Source organism: Seriola dumerili, unplaced genomic scaffold (assembly GCF_002260705.1).
Source record: "Seriola dumerili isolate Sdu_G_001 unplaced genomic scaffold, Sdu_1.0 BDQW01000266.1, whole genome shotgun sequence".
Classification (NCBI taxonomy): Eukaryota; Metazoa; Chordata; class Actinopteri; order Carangiformes; family Carangidae; genus Seriola; species Seriola dumerili.
This window is the reverse complement of record NW_019174521.1, coordinates 265,169-283,068: the sequence shown is the minus strand read 5'-3', so window position 1 is coordinate 283,068 and position 17,900 is coordinate 265,169. Positions and strand designations below refer to the sequence as shown.

The window sequence follows — 17,900 nt, the reverse complement described above, 5'->3', positions numbered from 1 at the left end:
TTACTGGAACGGACAAGATCACTGCAGTTCTTCCTGTTCAAGAGATGAAAACCAAACAGAAACAAATTGAAACAAAGACAACAGTTTCTCCTGTAATGGAGGTAACAAAGAAATCAAAATCCCAAACAGAGAAAGGCCAAAGGCTGGGCAAAAGTACAAAAAATTCTTTTGAGGTAGTGCAGTCCAAGATAGTCGTAGTAAAGCATAAATATGGTTGTGTTACTCCATTTGAAGTAACAGAAAGAAAACAAGTTGAAACAAAGTTTTCAGTGGCGCCTGTGATGGAGTTTGCATCTGAAAGAACTCAGATGGTGAAAGATGGAGATGTTAAATCAGACACTCTCAAGTGGTATACCACACCTGATCAGCTAGTGAAAGATATAACATCAATAAAAAAGGATATTTATGAAACGGATGATGTTTCACCAAAGAGAATGGAGTCTAGTCACCCAGACATTAAAACTGAACAAGTCAAGTCAAAAGTAGACACAGTTCAAGATAAAACAGAGGTTACACCCATTAGAGAGAAATTACCTGAAAGTCACATGCAAATTGAAAGAAAAGCCTCAGTTACATCAAAACCAGAAGTAAAATATCTACAATCTTCAGTAGAGCAAGAAGCTACAGAAAAACTTACAGTTGTAGACCAAACCACCACATTTTCTCCAGCTGAAGAAATAAAACATACCCAAAAGCAAACTGACAAAAAGACAGCTGTTACTCCTGTAACAGGGTTGACAGACACAGAGATTAAAGACATTCAGTCAAAGGAACCAAAATGTGTAAAAAAGACAGGACAGATGTTGGACAAACATACAAAAATGTATCCTGAGGACATGCAGTCCAAGACAGTTGCAGTTAAAAATGAATATGGTAGTGTTACTCCATTTGAAGTAACAGAAACAAAAAAGGAACAAGTAGCAAGAACAATTTCAATTGCACCTATAATGGAGGTTGCATCTGAAAAACATCTCATAGTTAAAGATGGAGATTTAAAATCAGATACTCTCCAAAGATTTATTACACCTGACAAACTAGTAAAACACATTGCATCAAGGAAAGAGGACATTTATGAATCCAGTGAGGGTTCACTCATAAGACATTCACAAACTCCAGATTCTGCCAAGGAAAGTGTAGAAGTAGTAAAAGAAGGCACAAGTCAATTTAAAATGGACAAAATTGCATTTGTGGGTGATACAATACCAACGAAGCAGACACTAACTCAACAAATGGCAAAAATGACAGCTGTTACTCACCAAAAGGAGGAAGGAGAAGAAACTACAGCAAAGGCAGTCCATTCACCAAGACATGGAGAAGGTAAATATGATAGTACATCTCCAAAGAAAGCAGACTCCCTGAAAGATCAAGGACAGGTTACAGTTGAAGGCATTCAGTCTAAAACAGACACAGTTAAGGATGTTTTTCTCAGTGTTACTACGACTACAGAAGAAAAGCAGGAACAAATAGAAAGAAAAGCTTCAAGGACACCTGTAATGAATGTTGCATATGAAAAACCGTTGATTGCAAAAGAACGAGATATTACATCAGATACTCCACTAAGATATATTTCCCCTGATGAGATAGTAGAAGGCATTACATTTACAAAAAAGGTTTACAAGTCTGATGGTATTTCATTAGAGAAAGACGAATCCACAATAGATAACAGGCAGATGTTATGGATGGATATGGATAAAACAGCTACTATTAGTCCTATTCAAGGAACAAAGATGAAGCTGGACCACACTGAAAGCAAAGCTGTGGTAATGCCTACAACTGAGGTGACATCTACAGAATCACTTACAGCAGATGGTAGACCAGAAAAGTATATTCTCAAAGACGGAGCCACAACAAAACAGGAATTTAAAACAACTAAACTAGACATTAAAGACAAAGGTGAAAGACCAAAAACAGTCATAATTGAGGACAAAGCTGCAAAACTTAGTTCCATAGAAGGAATGAGAGAGAAACAGGAACAAATTGAAAGGCAATCCACAGTTACATCTCTGTTGGAGACAACATCAAAAGAGTCATCAATTGAGCTGGATGCTTTGGAAAGACAACAGAAATTGGCTAAACCCAAGGAAATCAAGACAGAAACAGTGATAGGGAAAGGCAAAATCATCAAAGAATTTCATGAAAAAGAAAAAATTGATGTAAAAACCAGAGAACAAGAACAAATCAAAGTTGAGCAATTAGTTACACCCACAAAAAGAAGTAAGAAAATTTATCAGTCCCCAGAGATGTTCGATGAAGAAGTGAAGATTTCCAAAAAATACATACCTACAACAACAGAGTCAAAAGATGATATTGATGTGATGCCTTGGCATGAGCCCACAGTCAAAAAACCCTCGGTAACAGATACAACCAAGCCAAAGACAGTCGAGAAAAAGACTGCTTACTACAAAACAGATGCTCCAGAACATGGGGAAGGTGCCACCAGGAAATGGGAATCAGAAGTTGAACAGTCCTGTCTGGAGGCACATGTCCGATACCTGCCTCCTCAGGAAGCTGAAACCATAACCAGAAAGGAGGGAGAAGTTGAGGGACGTCAATCCTTCATAGAAAGAAGGGTTTTGTCTTTGGAACCAGAAGGGAAAGAAAATGCCTCCCTTCAAGAATCGTCAAGAGGTATATAGGGAAAAATTTTCTCTGTCACGAGCACGTGTTTTTTGATCTGAGCACCAAACATTGTTGTACACCCCTCCTTTATCATCCACTATAAGATTTATCAGATTCATACCTCTTTGTCGTCATAATTTCAAGAGGATATCCATATCATATCACCCATTTTGTTTGGGCACAAACTGTATTCTTGGTCATCGTGAGGAACCACCATGCTGTCGACTGAGACAGTCTCTTTTTTTTGGTTTCTTATCACCCGATATCTAAACCACCACAGTCCCATTCTGTATGTTGGGTTTTTCTAATTGTTTTCTCTAATTCTGTTGTTGTGTCCTTTATGTGTCACTGTACCTGTGTGTGTTGAGACAAAATGTTTTCCACAGACGACGGTGAGGTGAGATATTTTTGTGGAGATTTCTTGGAAATTTCTTCTCCTCATCCATGTTTTCACTGTGGGTTTTCTTTGTTATTTGTCTTTGCATGCTTCAGTGCTCACCCCATCAATCTTAGTGAGGTTCTGATTGTCATATAATTTCATTTCCAAGTTCCTGTGAAGGAGAAGGAGTCACCACCACAAGTCAAAGAACCATTGGTAAAGCCAGCTGTTCCTCAACCAGGTACCCAGCTTCTCTTTTAAATGTGTTTTGGTGTTTACGTCTGTGTGTTTTGTGAGTTTTCTTAAGACATTCGTAAAAGAATGTCACTCTTGAGCAAATCTGAATCTTTGAAACTTTATCCTGAAGAAACCCAACATATTACTCAAGTCACTGAAAAGATTGAAGTGCTATGGAAAGAAAAGAAAGCAAACAGGGTCATTATAAACATGGACTAGCATAATGAACTTAGGCTCTGAGTTTTGACAAGCTATCGGAGCTAGAATGAAATGTCTGTGGAGAACTTTCTGTTGAATTCCCTGTATACCTTGTACTTTAAGAAATCAAACCACAGGCTGCTGTAAAAGTTCAAGAAGCTGCCAAACGGCCTGAAGTCACTGACAAAGCAAAGAAATTGGAGAAGAGAATTACTCCACAAGAAGAAACTAAGCCAGGTATCCAGACAATAATTGTTAACAAATTCTTACCAAAGCCTTGTGTGTGTTTTGGTAATTCTTGACAATACTTCAATTCCACTTTTTTATACTTGAAGTGATCGTACCACAGCCTGTTGTGAAGGCTGAGGAACCGACCAAGGTGGTTGCGGAAGAAGAAAAACCGATCACGGTAGAAAAGATAGCTCCTAAAACAGGTAGAGGCATTTAAAAGACTGAGAAGAAATAATCATTTTTGTTGGATTGATTTTTTTTGGCCTTTTCATCTTTTTCACATCTTATTTCGTCACTGCAAATGTTGACTGTATAACCACACACTTGTGTGTCTTCACTGTTGTTGTTGATTACCTTGTGAGTCTGTCTTATCTGGTTTTTGTTGTTGTTTTTATGTTGTGTGTCCTGTTTTTTGGTCATTAATTCATTGATCTTGAATCCAACACAAGCATGCTACATTTGTCCTAGGACACAACTTCATGTCACCTCTTTATCTTTGCTTATGATACTATTTTTCATGTCATTCAACTACATCATATGATACTGAACTGCTTTACTTTGTATCTCAGTCACCACTGTCATCCACATTCTGTATAAAACATTCATTATTTCTGAATTTTTGATGACAGGTTCTTAAGGTCTACCCATTTTTAAACCAATTAAAATGCTGTTCAGTCTGAGTATGTGGCCTAATTAACAACTTTCTGAACTATACCTCTGTATTAGATGAAACCAAGGGACCCGTCCAAGCACCGGGAGGAGTCAAGAAAGGTAGGAGCACCGATTACCACTCACTTTACCTCAGTGCACACAGTACACAGCAACAGCACTTGTAGGCTATAAAGGAACGCCACCTACTTCTGTTAAAGCACCTCAAAGCTAAAAACTACACCTGCTTCACAGTTGAGTTTCAAATCATCATTTGGACATTTTAAGAGACTAAATGTCCAAAGAAGATCAAGGAGTTGACCACTAATCTATTTGGTTCATCACACACATATCAAAACAAGCTTTCCACAGACCTATTTCAAATCTATTAATAAAAAAAAGTATAGATATATATATAATATTATATATATATATATATATGTGTGTGTGTGTTTGTGTGTGGTGTGTGTGTGTGTGTGTGTGTTGTGTTGTTTCCTGTAATTCTGTGAAAGTTTTTTGTCTTGTTTTTGTCCTTTTGTATGTCTGTTGTCATCTGAAGTTGTTTTTTTATTAGGTTTTAAAAACCAATTATTGAGGTTTTTTTTTTTTCTTTCTTTTTGTTTCTCTGTATTTTTGTATTTATTTTGGTCATTTTCCCAGTATTAAATGTGTGTGTGTGTATGTGTGTGTGTGTGTTTGTGTGTGTGTGTGTGTGTGTGTGTGTGTGTGTTTGTACATATTGTGATGTGATATCTGTCAGTAAGTAATGTCAAAACTTTGCTGCCGGTTCCACTCAAAAAAGGTAAAATTCAGTTGGAAGAGGATGGAACGTTTGAGATTCCCACCTTGAGGAAAACAACCAGAGTCATGAGGGAAGTGGAAGAAGAACTGGAGATTATTAAACTGAAGAAGATTCCATCAGTTCCAATTAAAGAGGCTGAAGAAGAGGAAAAACCTCAGAAGGTCACCAAGACCACTGTGTTCAGTGTTGAGGAGATGGTGCATAAGGAAGAGATGATTGAGATGTCAGTCGCCACCAGGAGACCTGTGGAGGAGAGGAAGCCTCGAGAGAAAGCAGATGTGGTGAAAAAGCCAGATATTATTAAACCTAAAGAAAAGACAGAAGCAGAGGCTCCTAAAGATGCGTGGACCCGCCAGAAACCCACCCCAAAAGACGAGAAACCAGAAGATAAGATCACTCTTAAGAAAACTCCCAAAGCACTAAAGGAAGAGGAACCTGCACCACCTAGTGCAGCCTTGAAGAAAGTTAAAAAATTGCCTTCAGATGAAGTGGAACCAGAAGTAGTCAAATTAAAACCATTTGAAAAGCCTGTTAAAACAGCAGAGGAGCCAGAGAAAGACAAAAAGGAGAGGGCAGACAGGGACACTGTGCCTTTCCAGAAAGGAGAGAGGATCCCCAGAGAGGTGGAAACCAAAGAACCTCCCAAAAAACCTGAGAAAACACCTCCAGAGATAAAGGAGCCACCGGCCAAGGTGTCAAAGCCAGTAGATAAAAAGAAAACTCCAGAGAAAGAGCCAGAGGAGATTAAAGCCCCCACCAAGGTGAAGCAAATCCCAACACAGGAACAAGAGATAGAAAGTGTCAAGCTGAAGCCCTTTTCCAGGCCCTCCAAAGAGGCTGCAGAGCCTGAGAAGAAGCCATCAGAGGAGAAAGAGAAGAAGCCAACCGACGACCTGCACCGTCGTCGCATAAGTCCAGATGAAAAACCAAAAGAACGAGAGCCAGAGGCAAGACTGAAGAAACCTGAGATCCTGGAGGCTCCGGAGAAGAAGCCGGAGAAGCCAAAGGAAGTAGAGGCAGTTCCAGTGGAGAAGACAGCGTCTCCGGTGCCAGCTTCTGTTAAGAGACCGGAGAAGGCTCCTGAGGAACCCAAACCTATGCAGCTGAAGAAGGGATTCACACCTAAGGCAAAAGAGGAGAAGGAAGAAATTTCTCTGAAGCCTGTGGAGAGGCTTAAGAAGGTTGAGCTGAAAAAGACACCATCTCCTAAAGTTGAAAAGCTTAAAGAATCAGAGTCGGTCCCTGTTGAGAGGATTCCAAGTGTTGATAAACTCAAAAAGGTTCCTAAAACAGTTTCACCAAAAGACACTATTGAACCTGTGACTCTTAAAAAGGTCCCAAAGAAGCCATCACCAGAAGAGGAGAAGAGTGCAGAACCAGCAAAACCTGGCAAAGGGAAGGTCCCACTGGTGAAGGAGATCTCTCCTGGAGCTGTGCAGATGAAGAAGGTTGACACCCAGCCAGAGGAGGAGGTCTTTGAAGAAGAGTTTGAAGCCGAGGGAGAGGCAACACAGGAGGAAGAGGAGGCCTGGGGCTGGGAGATGGTTCCCAGAGAGAGTTACGGCTCAGAGGACTGGGAAGGTGAAGGAGAAGAAGGTGCTCTGGAGGTTCCAGGGGTAACCAGGAGAGGTGAGACGGTGGCGGCCCCAACATGTTGGGTGACAACTGAGAAAAACCCTCCCTTCATGCCCTGTATAATCTCTACCCATTACCACCATCATGCCTCCATCTAAATCTCATCTTTACCCACCATATCTTAAGTGTGACGCGATTTACGCCATCTCTTTCGTGTTTGTTTGTTTCTTTATGTTAATTATCATTTTGTTGTCACACTGTCAGGTCATATTCATTGCTTTCTGTCATGTCTGTCATGTCATTTGTGTGTCTGCCATTTCATTATCACACCATTCTCATCAGTCCAACATGTGTTCTCCCCACTCATGCCATCTTTACATTTGTTTGTTATTCCATCTCCTCATTGTGTGAAGACTATGTCACAGTAAAATTGAATTATTCATTATTCATTATTGTGTTTTTGTCTGCCTTCATTTTAATGTCATTATTTACCACGACAATCACTTCCCGGCCGTTTATTATTTATTTACTTAGACATTGACATAGAATTACATTGTGTGCAGCAAATTTATTTTCATTATTTTTGAACAGAGGGACAACCAGCAGAGGAGGCAGGAAGAGGTAGAGGTAGAGGGCTGAAACGTAAGTGTTGTTTTTATAAACCTATCAAAACCTAGCAACTGTGGCTGTGAATTCCCAGCAAGAAAACCTGCCACAGAATCCTTGAAATTAAAATCTCAATTGAATCTGTATTTCAGCCAAGCAGACCCCGTCCCCTGGAGAAGGCAGGGGCCGGGGCCTGAGGCCTGGTGGAAAGGGCCCATCGCCTCCAGAGGATCCCTTCGGAGGATTCAAGCTCAAAGCCGTCCCTCTGAAGTTCATCAAGAAGCTTCAGGACATCGTGCTGAAGGAAGCCGAGTCTATTGGCTCGGCTGCTGTGTTTGACTGTGAGGTCTCACCTTCCACCGCCATCACTTCATGGATGAAAGATGGCAGCAACCTGCGTGAGAGCCCCAAGCACAAGTTTACTTCTGATGGCAAGGATCGCAAGTTGAACATTATTGATGTCCAGCTGTCTGACACTGGTGAATACACCTGTGTGGCCAAGAACGCTGGCAAGGAAATATCATGCACAGCCAAGCTCATTGTTGAAGGTATTCTTTTTTGTGCCTTAAATTCCCTTATAATCCCATTTAAGCACTAGCTAGCGTTGTATTGCTCATTTCCTTTTTCTCTGCTCACAGAGCTCCCTGTGAAATGGATCAAAGAGCTAGAGGAGGAGACTTCGGCTCTGAAGGGTCAGCCTTTGTACATGACCTGTGAGTTGAACAAAGAGAGAGATGTGGTGTGGAAGAAGAATGGCGAGGTCCTGAAGAAAAAGGCCAACAAGGTCCAGATCAATGTCATTGGTATGCAGCACGCTGTGACCATCCAGAACTCCACTGATGAAGATTCTGGTTCCTACTCATGTGAAGTGGCCAACCAGGAGGATGTCAAGACTACAACAAGTGTCAAAGTGATTGGTAAGAAAAAGAGATCATTGTACATGTCCGTAAATACAGAAACGATACCAGTTTTGTCGCTTTCTAAGGAATGTATAGTGGAATGTATAAGGGCAGGAATGGTGGTCATCGTACCTCAGGGCACCATGTTTGGCCCATTCTTGTTTTTTGGTTACCAACTTAACAACTGTATCTTGAGATTGTTCTGAATTCTCTCCCTAAACATCACTTCAAACTGAAATCTGTGAAAACCACCTGAAATTAGTTTCACTACGGTTAAGCCAGTTTTAGCTCCTCTTCCCTGCTTCCGACTATATTTTAGTAATATTTAATATAGTAATTAATGGTGCACATTGTGTTTAACTCCACCAGAAATTATCAAAGACTGGATTGTGAAACCACTGAGAGACCAGCATGTGAAACCGAAGGCAGCCGCTATATTTAAATGCGAGTTGTTCAAGGAGACTCCCAACTGGAAGTGGCTCAAAGGAGAGAATGAGATCACTCCTTCTGACAAGGTTGAAATCAAGAAGGAAGGAAAGCAGCTGACTCTCACTATCAAGAATTGTCAGCCTGAGGACGTGGCAGAATATGCCATGGAGGTGGAAGGACGTGTCTACACTGCGAAGCTGACACTAGGAGGTTTATCTGTCTGCCTATTTACCTTCCTTTAAGCTTGAGCCCCTCAAATACTTTACCTATCTTTCTATCATTTGGTTGATATTTTTATGAGTACTAATACAACCTCTTCCTTAGAGCGCGAGGCTGAGATCCTGAGGCCCTTGGCCAGCATTGAGGTGACTGAGAAGGAAGATGCTGTATTTGAGACAGAGATCTCTGAGGATGATGTTCCAGGGGAATGGAAGCTCAAAGGAGAGGTTTTGACCAGATCCCCGGTAAGACTGGTGGACTTGTTTTTGGCAGATAAGTCTAGATGCATGTATTTTTACATTTGCATGTTAATTATCAGTATTTTCTAAATATAAACGTACTGTAATGTATTCATCAGATGTGCGACATCCAGATGGAGGGTACAGTGCGTAGGCTCATCTTGAAAAATTGCCAACTGGACCAGGCTGGAGAAGTGTCCTACCAGGCTCTGAATGCTGTAACCAATGCAATGCTCAATGTCAAAGGTAAGACGTATTCCTGGTATCCAGGATCGGAACTACAGTGTACCATGGTTTTAGGATATTAGCTGTAAAAATAAAGGCGTAAGGTCCGTGGGCAACAAAATAAAGCTTTATGGCACATGAGAGCGGACCTTAGATCTTTATTTAATAGGTTTGAGAAGTGGAATTTATTATTAGCACCATTCGTTGAGACTTTCCGCAGTCCAAGAAGACGAAAAGGAATTTTCACATGGGAGCCCAGGTATTTCCAGTGCTCAAAATGGTGTCCTGTATTTGTTGTTCTGTTTGTTTTACAGTGTGTTCAGTGGAAAATATAAACCTGTCTGTCTGTTGTGATGTTACCCTACAGTACATTCGTATTGTCCGTGGTTAAATGTGTTTTGTTAAATCTAAGCACAGTGGCCAGTTTATTAGTTACACCAAACCCATGTTCATTAATGGGTCACTCTACCAGACATGAAATCACATTGCCTTAGTTTTACCAAAAAATAACAGTAATAACCAGTCCGAGTCCAGTAACTGTTTGATTTAACGTTAGAACATCAGTAAATGGTTGATTTTCCCCAGTAGTCACACGCTGAACATAGCTGGTGAGGACCTGATGTTGAAAGAAGAATGGCACAGACAATGAAGATTCTTCTCGGGTTCTGATAAAACTGTTCTCAGAATTTGGAAAACGTGTCAAACAAAGAAGCCAACAAGAACAACCAGAAACCAACAAGACCAACAAGAAGCCAGCAAGACCAACCAGAAACCAACAAGACCAACAAGAAGCCAGCAAGACCAACCAGAAACCAACAAGACCAACAACAAGCCAGCAAGACCAACCAGAAACCAACAAGACCAACAACAAGCCAGCAAGACCAACCAGAAACCAACGAGGAAACCAACAAAGCCAACAACACAAAGTTCCTTGGTGACAGCATTTTAGCCTTCAACGCAATGCATTCTAACCAATCCTGGAGATGCACCGTGATGTCATTCTGCTTAGATGACCTGCACAACTTGAAGATGTCTCCAACAGATTTTCTATAGGATAAGATGTGATGAGCTGTGTATACCATCAGTGAACTAAAATCCACTAATCTAGCAACAAGCAACAGCGTAGTGTTTTCACAAATACCCAATACCCCCTCATACCCCTGTGGTATTATTCTATAGATCTCTGGAGCCATGGATGGGTACAACCCACTGCAGCATACAAGGGTGTACTTGGTAAACTGACCACCTGCTGTAGACTGTTGCGCTGTTGTTGTGTTTTGTTGTGTTGTTGATGTACTGTACCTGTGTCATCTTTTAACCCAGAAATCGAAATGGACTTTGTTGTCCCACTGAAGGATGTTTCTGTGCCTGAAAAGAAACAGGCTAAGTTTGAATGCACCATCACGAAGGATGTCTCTAAGGTCATGTGGTATAGAGGGGCTGACATCATCACCCCAGACCAAAAGTATGACATCATCGATGATGGAAAGAAGCATATGCTGATCATAAACTGCTGTGAGTTTGATGATGAGGACGAATATACGATTGAGGTTTTGGGCAAAACTTCAACAGCTAGACTCACAGTGGAGGGTAAGTGCTGGACCACCATTACTGGACATAACTATTCATTGAGTGGGTTGCCTCCTCTTGCAAGCTAACTCATATGAATATGCTTTATTAATGCAATTATAGGTATCAGGCTCAAATTTATCTCACCAATAAAGGACCAAACTCTAAAAGAAGGCAAAACGGCTTGGTTCGAGCTGGAACTCTCTCATGAGAACATCCCCGTCACCTGGTACAAGAACGACATTAAAATTCATCCGAGCAGAACAGTGCTCACTCAAGTGGACGGAAAGAAACACGTGCTAGAAATAAGGGAAGTGACTCTAGATGATACGTGCCAGATTAAGGCTGAGGCCAAAGGAATTCCTTCCATGGCCAACCTGACAGTCATAGGTAAACCAAGAGCAACCACCTGTCCTCTCTCTGTCCTCATCCTGTGTCTCGTGTGTCTCTTCTTCTTCTCCACAGCTATTTGTACAATTTGTCCATGTTTGTTCCAGTGCAGGTTGCACAACACGACGTTATTGTGTGTTTGTGAGACATTGTTTCTGTGTTTGTTTTTCTTTGTTGTGCATTTGTGTTCCTCGTCTTTTTTGTGTTACTGTTTTGTCCCGTGTCTGACTCGTACCATATACTTCATGTGTTGTACATGTGCAATGGAGAGTCACCCAAAAATGTCCCCATTCCAGAGGGAGACGCGTACTTCACGGTTAAGCTGCAGGACTATACTGCAGTGGAGAAAGACGAGGTGGTTCTAGATTGTGAGCTCAGCAAAGACGTCAATGTCATGTGGTACCACAATGAGGCCGAGATCAAGGCCTCTAAGACGGTGACTATTAAGGCTGAGGACAAACGCAGAAGCCTTGTGATCAAGAGAGTTGGGGACAAAGACAAAGGACAGTACGTATGTGACTGTGGAACAGACAAGACGACTGCAACACTGCACATTGAAGGTAAAGACAGAGTTTGTTTTAGATTTTTGAGGCACCTTCTCCCTTCTTGACGTACCTCTTTAGCTTTCCCTTCACCTGCACCGCCTCCTAACCACACCTCACGCCCCATCGCCTTGTTCTTTCAGTCAGTTTTTGCACTCGGAGCACCTGCCTCTTAATGTTCTGCTTTTTTGTCTGTTTGTCTCTCATGAAGACAGTTCTTCAGAAGGCTTTCATGGTTCCCATAAGAGAGCATCTGTCCCCTTCATTGGTCTTCAGTACCTTTTGTAGAACTGTGGCACCACACTATTCTAATCGATTCATATTGAACCAAATGGCTCATCAGAATTTCCTTTTTGCAGTGACATGACCAGATTAATTGATTTACCTTCACACCTGTAAAAACTTTTCTGCTGGCCCATAGACTGTCCTTGCAAAACTGGATCATCACATTGTTTCTTAGGGTGAAACGAAACCCTGTATCATTTTCCCCTTTGGTATGGTTCGTTTGGACCAGAACAATCACACCAAGACCCTTTCGAGGAGGTGGTCTCGGTCCAGTCCCAAACAAACTCTGGAGCGGTTCGTTTTTGTTGTGAAAGAGTTGAACTTTATCCGACCTCACCAGCAGGTGAACTCACAAGTTAGAGCTAGATTGTTCCTGTCACCTTCTTCCTGTGTTTACTTTCCTGCTCCAGCCAGACAATCTCACAAACTCATCAACTGAATCAGAGCAGAGCAAACCAACTGTAGGTGTGACAAGGCCCTTACTGTTAGAGCCACCACTGAGAGCCATTTGGTTATTTATGGTCCAATGAAAGTTTCTGCAGCTCAATAAAGGAGGTTTCTTTACAGGACCTTAACTTAAGGTTTCTGTTTGGTGCCAAAGCAGAAGCTCTCCCTTAAATTATGGGCAACTCTATCTGTGTGTGTCTGTTGTCTATATGTGTATATACGTGTGTGTGTGTAGATACTGTAAATACAGTATATGTCCTGTGTATGTGTCTTTGTTGAATGTTTAAATGTTTTTAAATGTCCCCTCTCTTGAACGTCAGCTCGCCACATCAAGGTGGTTCGACCGCTGTATGGCGTTGAAGTTTTTGACGGAGAGACGGCTCGATTTGAGGTCGAGCTCAGTGAGGACGACGTCCACGGCCAGTGGAAATTGAATGGAGAGATCCTCAGTCCATCCGCCGTATGTGTCTTTAAAATACTGTACATCTCAGCAGATATTCTCTCAGCCGTGGTCTGATTCACTTTCATTTGGATGTGGATCTCGTTAAGAATCCTAAGTATTGAAAAGTTTCACATGCTAACCTGTCAGCATTAAGATGAGCGTTGATCTCTCGTTAGCTAACAAATGACAGTGAACTGACCATGCCGTGCCCTGATCACTTTTCTGTGAGTCCTGATGTGTTTGCTGAAATGCTGAAGTTTGTTGGCCATCTGCAGGATGTTGAGATTGTGGAGGACGGAGCCAAACACACTCTGGTCTTGTACAACTGCAAAGTGCCGCAGACAGGCGAGGTGGCGTTTGCTGCTGCCAACGCCAAGTGTTCTGCTAACCTGAAAGTGAAGGGTGAGCGTTCACATCATGTGCAGAATCTTAACACCTTTCCAAGCAAAGCACTGTGCTCACTGTTTTCCTCTTTGACAATGAAAAGATGGAGCACACAGGTCTTCTTTCTGCTTCTCAGTCTACACCTTGATATTAACTCTACCTGTCTGAATCAACAGAACTCCCAGTGTCATTCATTACACCACTGGCTGATGTGCATGTGTACGAAAAGGATGAGGCAAAGTTTGAACTGGAAATTTCTAGAGAGCCCAAAAGCTTCCGTTGGCTAAAGGGATCTCAGGAGTTATCAAGTGATGACAAGTTTGAACTCCTGATGGATGGAAAGAGGCACACGCTTATTGTCAAATCTGCCAAATATGAGGACGAAGCCAAATACATGTTTGAGGCTGAAGATAAGAGGACGTCTGGAAAGTTGATTATCAAAGGTAAATAGTCAGAGCAGGAGTGGTACGATGTATACATGAGGGCAAAACCTCGCCTTTCGTCTGGGCTGTTTGTCAGTGACAAAATCTCTCAACAACACTAAATGTCCAGAAGTCGAGCACAGAAATAGTAAAAAGTGCTGATCTTTTAGACACCATTATAATCTTAATCTGTAGATGTTTTCCCAACTGTTTATGTTTAATTACATATATATACACATATAATTTCTGTTTGTTAGGTATTCGCCTCGAATTTATCAAGCCGATTAAAGATGTGACTGTGAAGGAACGAGAAACTGCAGAGTTCAGCGTTGAACTCTCGCATGAAAAAATCCCAGTGGTCTGGTACAAAAACGACGTCCGTCTGCACCCGAGCAAGGTGGTGCACATGTCGGAGGATGGGAAAGTCCACACGCTGGCCTTCAAGGAGGTCACCACCGACGACACCTCCATGATCAGAGTGGAGGCCATGGCCAAGACGTCAGAGGCCATGCTCACGGTGCTCGGTTAGTATCCCTCTCCAGAGGGACGCAGAGGATTGTAGAGATGATCAGGTCATGGTCTACATTCCCAGAACCAATACTGAAGATATCACCTCAGTATTGATGAGGTTTCCTGCCTGTAACTATAAATACTGTCACTCCACATGCTGCCATTTACTAATGTAAATTGAGATACGATAGCAATACACTGGTGATTTCCTTTCCCTTTTAATTTACATCCCAAACTGTCCCACTGTGTTGTCGGTCTGTCTGTACGTTATCAAGCAGGTCCATTGTCCACCTGGTTCTGTTTTACTTGTTGATATATTTACGTTTTGTTTTAAACTGGTTATTGCTGGTGTCCTCCTGCAGAGGGCGACCTGTACTTCACAGCCAAGCTCCAGAACTACACTGCCGTCGAGAAGGACGAGGTGATTTTGTCCTGCGAGCTGAGCAAAGCGTCCGGTGAGGTCCGATGGTTCAAGGACGGGAACGAAATCTTTCCCTCCAAGAAAATTCTCCTCCAGTCGGACGGCAAGAAGCGCATGTTGGTCATCAAGAAGGCGGCGAAGAGCGACATGGGAGTGTTCACCTGTGACTGTGGCACCGACAAAACCACAGCCGAGCTGAACATCGAAGGTAATACCTGCGGCGATCCAGCCCCTCCCCCCCAGAACTTCGGTTCAGGACTGCAGAATCAGGCCCTGCCCACCGCCATTCACCGACACCTCGGCGCCGTTCATCTCCATCCTCCATCACTGTATCGTGTTCTCTGAGTGTTTGTGATGTTGATTATTGATCATGACACCTGAGGATAAACCAGCCCTCACATCTCAATGTGCCTTTCTAACTGTGTGGAAACACGGCTGCGACCTCTGAGCCAACGATGGAGACATAATTGTCATGTGAATGTCTCCTCTCTCAGTGTCCATGTCTGTGTTCACATACATGTTATGATGTTCAGATAGTGTTCACTTATTTTCATTTATTTTTATTTTATTCATCATAAATCTTTATATAAGATTTTTTTCAGGATTAGATCATTTCATACTCTTAAAAAACTAAAACTGAAGCAAAACCAGGAGCACATGAGAGTCAGATGAAGAGATCCGATTTTTTAAAAGTTATTTTTTAGGGCAGTTTTTGCCTTTATTCTGAAAGCAACAGTGAGTTTTTATTGTAATGCTAATTAAAACAGAACCAAACAGAACCAAACAGAACCAAGCAGACGCAGCAGAAAACAGCTCAGACCTTCTGAAAATGTGTAAAACATTTTTACATTCAGAAAAATATAATCAACAATAATCAATAATCTTGTTAATCTCACCTTTATTAACTTTAGATATATCAGTACCTATTAATTTTTGATTCTTATATAGTCAGATATATAGATGATAGATAAAATATTTGAACTGTTGATTTGTTACGACTGTTACTAACAATAATAATAGAAATGATACAGATAATAATATTCTGATGTTTATTACAGATTCACAGTTTCAGAATTCAATCTGATTAAAATAATCAATAAATGTCCTGATGATGATTCTCACTGATGTTCTGATGGTGAGATGTTTGAGGGCTGGTTTATTGTCAGTTCATTCAAGTTGTTCTGCTTCTGCTCAGACTGTAAGTCGCTCTGAATGAGAGCGTCAGCTCCTGGCGTCTTCATGTCATCTGTCCGTCCTCCACAACCGCCACACTCCTTCTGTCTGTTTCACCGCACATGACAATCTGTTTCCTCCAGATGTTCATTGGGTGTCACTCAGCTTCACCCTCCGCTGTTTCCTCTAACGTGTCTTTGAACCCCCGCAGAGCGCGACATCAAGTTCGTTCGCCCGCTGTACAGCGTGGAGGTCACGGAGACGGAGATGGCCACGTTTGAGACGGAGATCTCTGAGGAGGACCTCCACGCCACCTGGAAACTGAAGGGAGAGGCGCTCCACCCGTCTGCTGTAAGATTCATCACCGAACCTTTATTTATTTAAACCAGAAACAAGAGAAGGAAAGATGATTCCATGATGAGTTTAACTGTGTGTTTAACTTTGTGTGTCTCAGGAGGTGGAGATCAAGGAGGAGGGAGCCCGACACGTGTTGATCCTCCTCAACTGCAAAATGGACATGGCTGGAAGTATCGACTTCTCGGCAGCGAATGCAAAATCCACAGCTCAGCTCAGGGTCAAAGGTGACAGAAATAACACTGACATACATCACAGACAGTTTGTTGGTAGGCGGCTACAAATCCCTGAAACTCCTGATCCTCACAGCTCTCGCTCATCTTCATTGACCAGGTGTGAATGAAGGATTTTACACGTTGTTAGAAACATGAACCCAGCTGCTCCTTCCTCCTGATTGGTCGGCTGAGGTGGTGACGTCTTTTCAGAAAACATCACATCTGTATCAGCTGTTAGATTCTCTGGTTCACTCCTGTTTAAAGGGCGTGACTCGGTCAGAGCGCAATGTGCTCACGTTGCAATGAATTCTGGGTAAAACTGACATTTGAGGCGGAAAGGAGAAGAAACGTTGACGAAGAAACTGACAAAATGACTGAATGTTGGAGAAACTTTTCCTGGTGAAATAATTGGCTGTATTTGATGATAATTAATAACAGTTAATGATAATTAATAATAATTAATAATAATTGATAATAATGGTGCCATGTGTGACTCAAAAGGATTTAACTAAGATTCACCATATTCCAGTTTCTGTAATCTGGTCCTGAGTGCTACCTTAAAGAAAAGCTACAGTCAGCTGCTGCTTAGCTTAGCTTAGCTTAGCTTAGCTTAGTTTAGTTTAGCTTAGCATAAACACTGGAAAAGGAGGGAACAGCCTGGAGACAGTTTAAATCAGGGAGTTTCAGAGCTGCTGGAATCTGTCGCACTGTTTAATTTGAGTCTGGATGAAAGAATCCGGTTGATTTACACGTAAACTCAGAGATTCTCTCTCCTCTGGACACATTTCAGAAGTGTCTTCAAACTGTCCTTCACCAAAATCACTTTTATATTGTTTCGAGTCGTTTGAATTAGTTTTACAGCAAATTGAAAAACAGACTTTGTGTCTGTTCTTCACTGGTCTTAATGGTACCATCATTAATGATTCATTTCATTTTAATTGTCAATAAACATCTTTTACACACGTCCAGGAGACGAGCGTGAAGAGAGCAGCAGGTGAGACGCTGGAGCTTCAGGTGGACATGAGGAGTGATCAGCTGAGATAAAGTAGATCCTGTTCAATCTTCATGACAGATCCCTCAGCTTTTATCTTAACAAAGACAACGTGACTTTGTTGAGAAGCTCAAATCTGAGTCAAAGGAACTTTTCTGAAGAAACTAAAAGACACAAAAAAAAAACTGATGTGGAAAATAAATTGTGTGGAAACTGTTACCCAACGTCACCTGGAGAACGTCAGTCACATCATGTGTTTGTTAAATTCTCTGTGACTCTGAAATTTAGAAACTTAAACTTCACAAAGACACAAAACAGGAAGTTGATAATATTTCTACACTGCAACAAAACAACTTCAACAAGTCATTCATTTATGAAGCTGCAGTCAAATGTTGTGAGATAATTCTACTTGAATAGATGAAGACTGAGTTTTAATGATGTAGTTTTAC

At 41.7% G+C, this 17,900-nt stretch overlaps 1 protein-coding gene across 1 annotated transcript in view; it reads left to right on the top strand.

Annotated features, from left to right (window-relative positions):
• LOC111230426 (titin-like) overlaps nt 1-17,900 on the top strand; it is a 203,286-nt gene that overhangs the window by 92,569 nt on the left and 92,817 nt on the right. Inside the window, 16 exon segments of the mRNA XM_022757167.1 lie at nt 5,115-6,743; nt 7,448-7,843; nt 7,934-8,212; nt 8,564-8,833; nt 8,948-9,087; nt 9,201-9,327; nt 10,630-10,896; nt 10,999-11,265; nt 11,562-11,825; nt 12,860-12,999; nt 13,257-13,383; nt 13,542-13,808; nt 14,045-14,311; nt 14,660-14,926; nt 16,103-16,279; nt 16,338-16,472. Of these exon segments, the coding sequence (XP_022612888.1) occupies nt 5,115-6,743; nt 7,448-7,843; nt 7,934-8,212; nt 8,564-8,833; nt 8,948-9,087; nt 9,201-9,327; nt 10,630-10,896; nt 10,999-11,265; nt 11,562-11,825; nt 12,860-12,999; nt 13,257-13,383; nt 13,542-13,808; nt 14,045-14,311; nt 14,660-14,926; nt 16,103-16,279; nt 16,338-16,472 (5,019 nt within the window).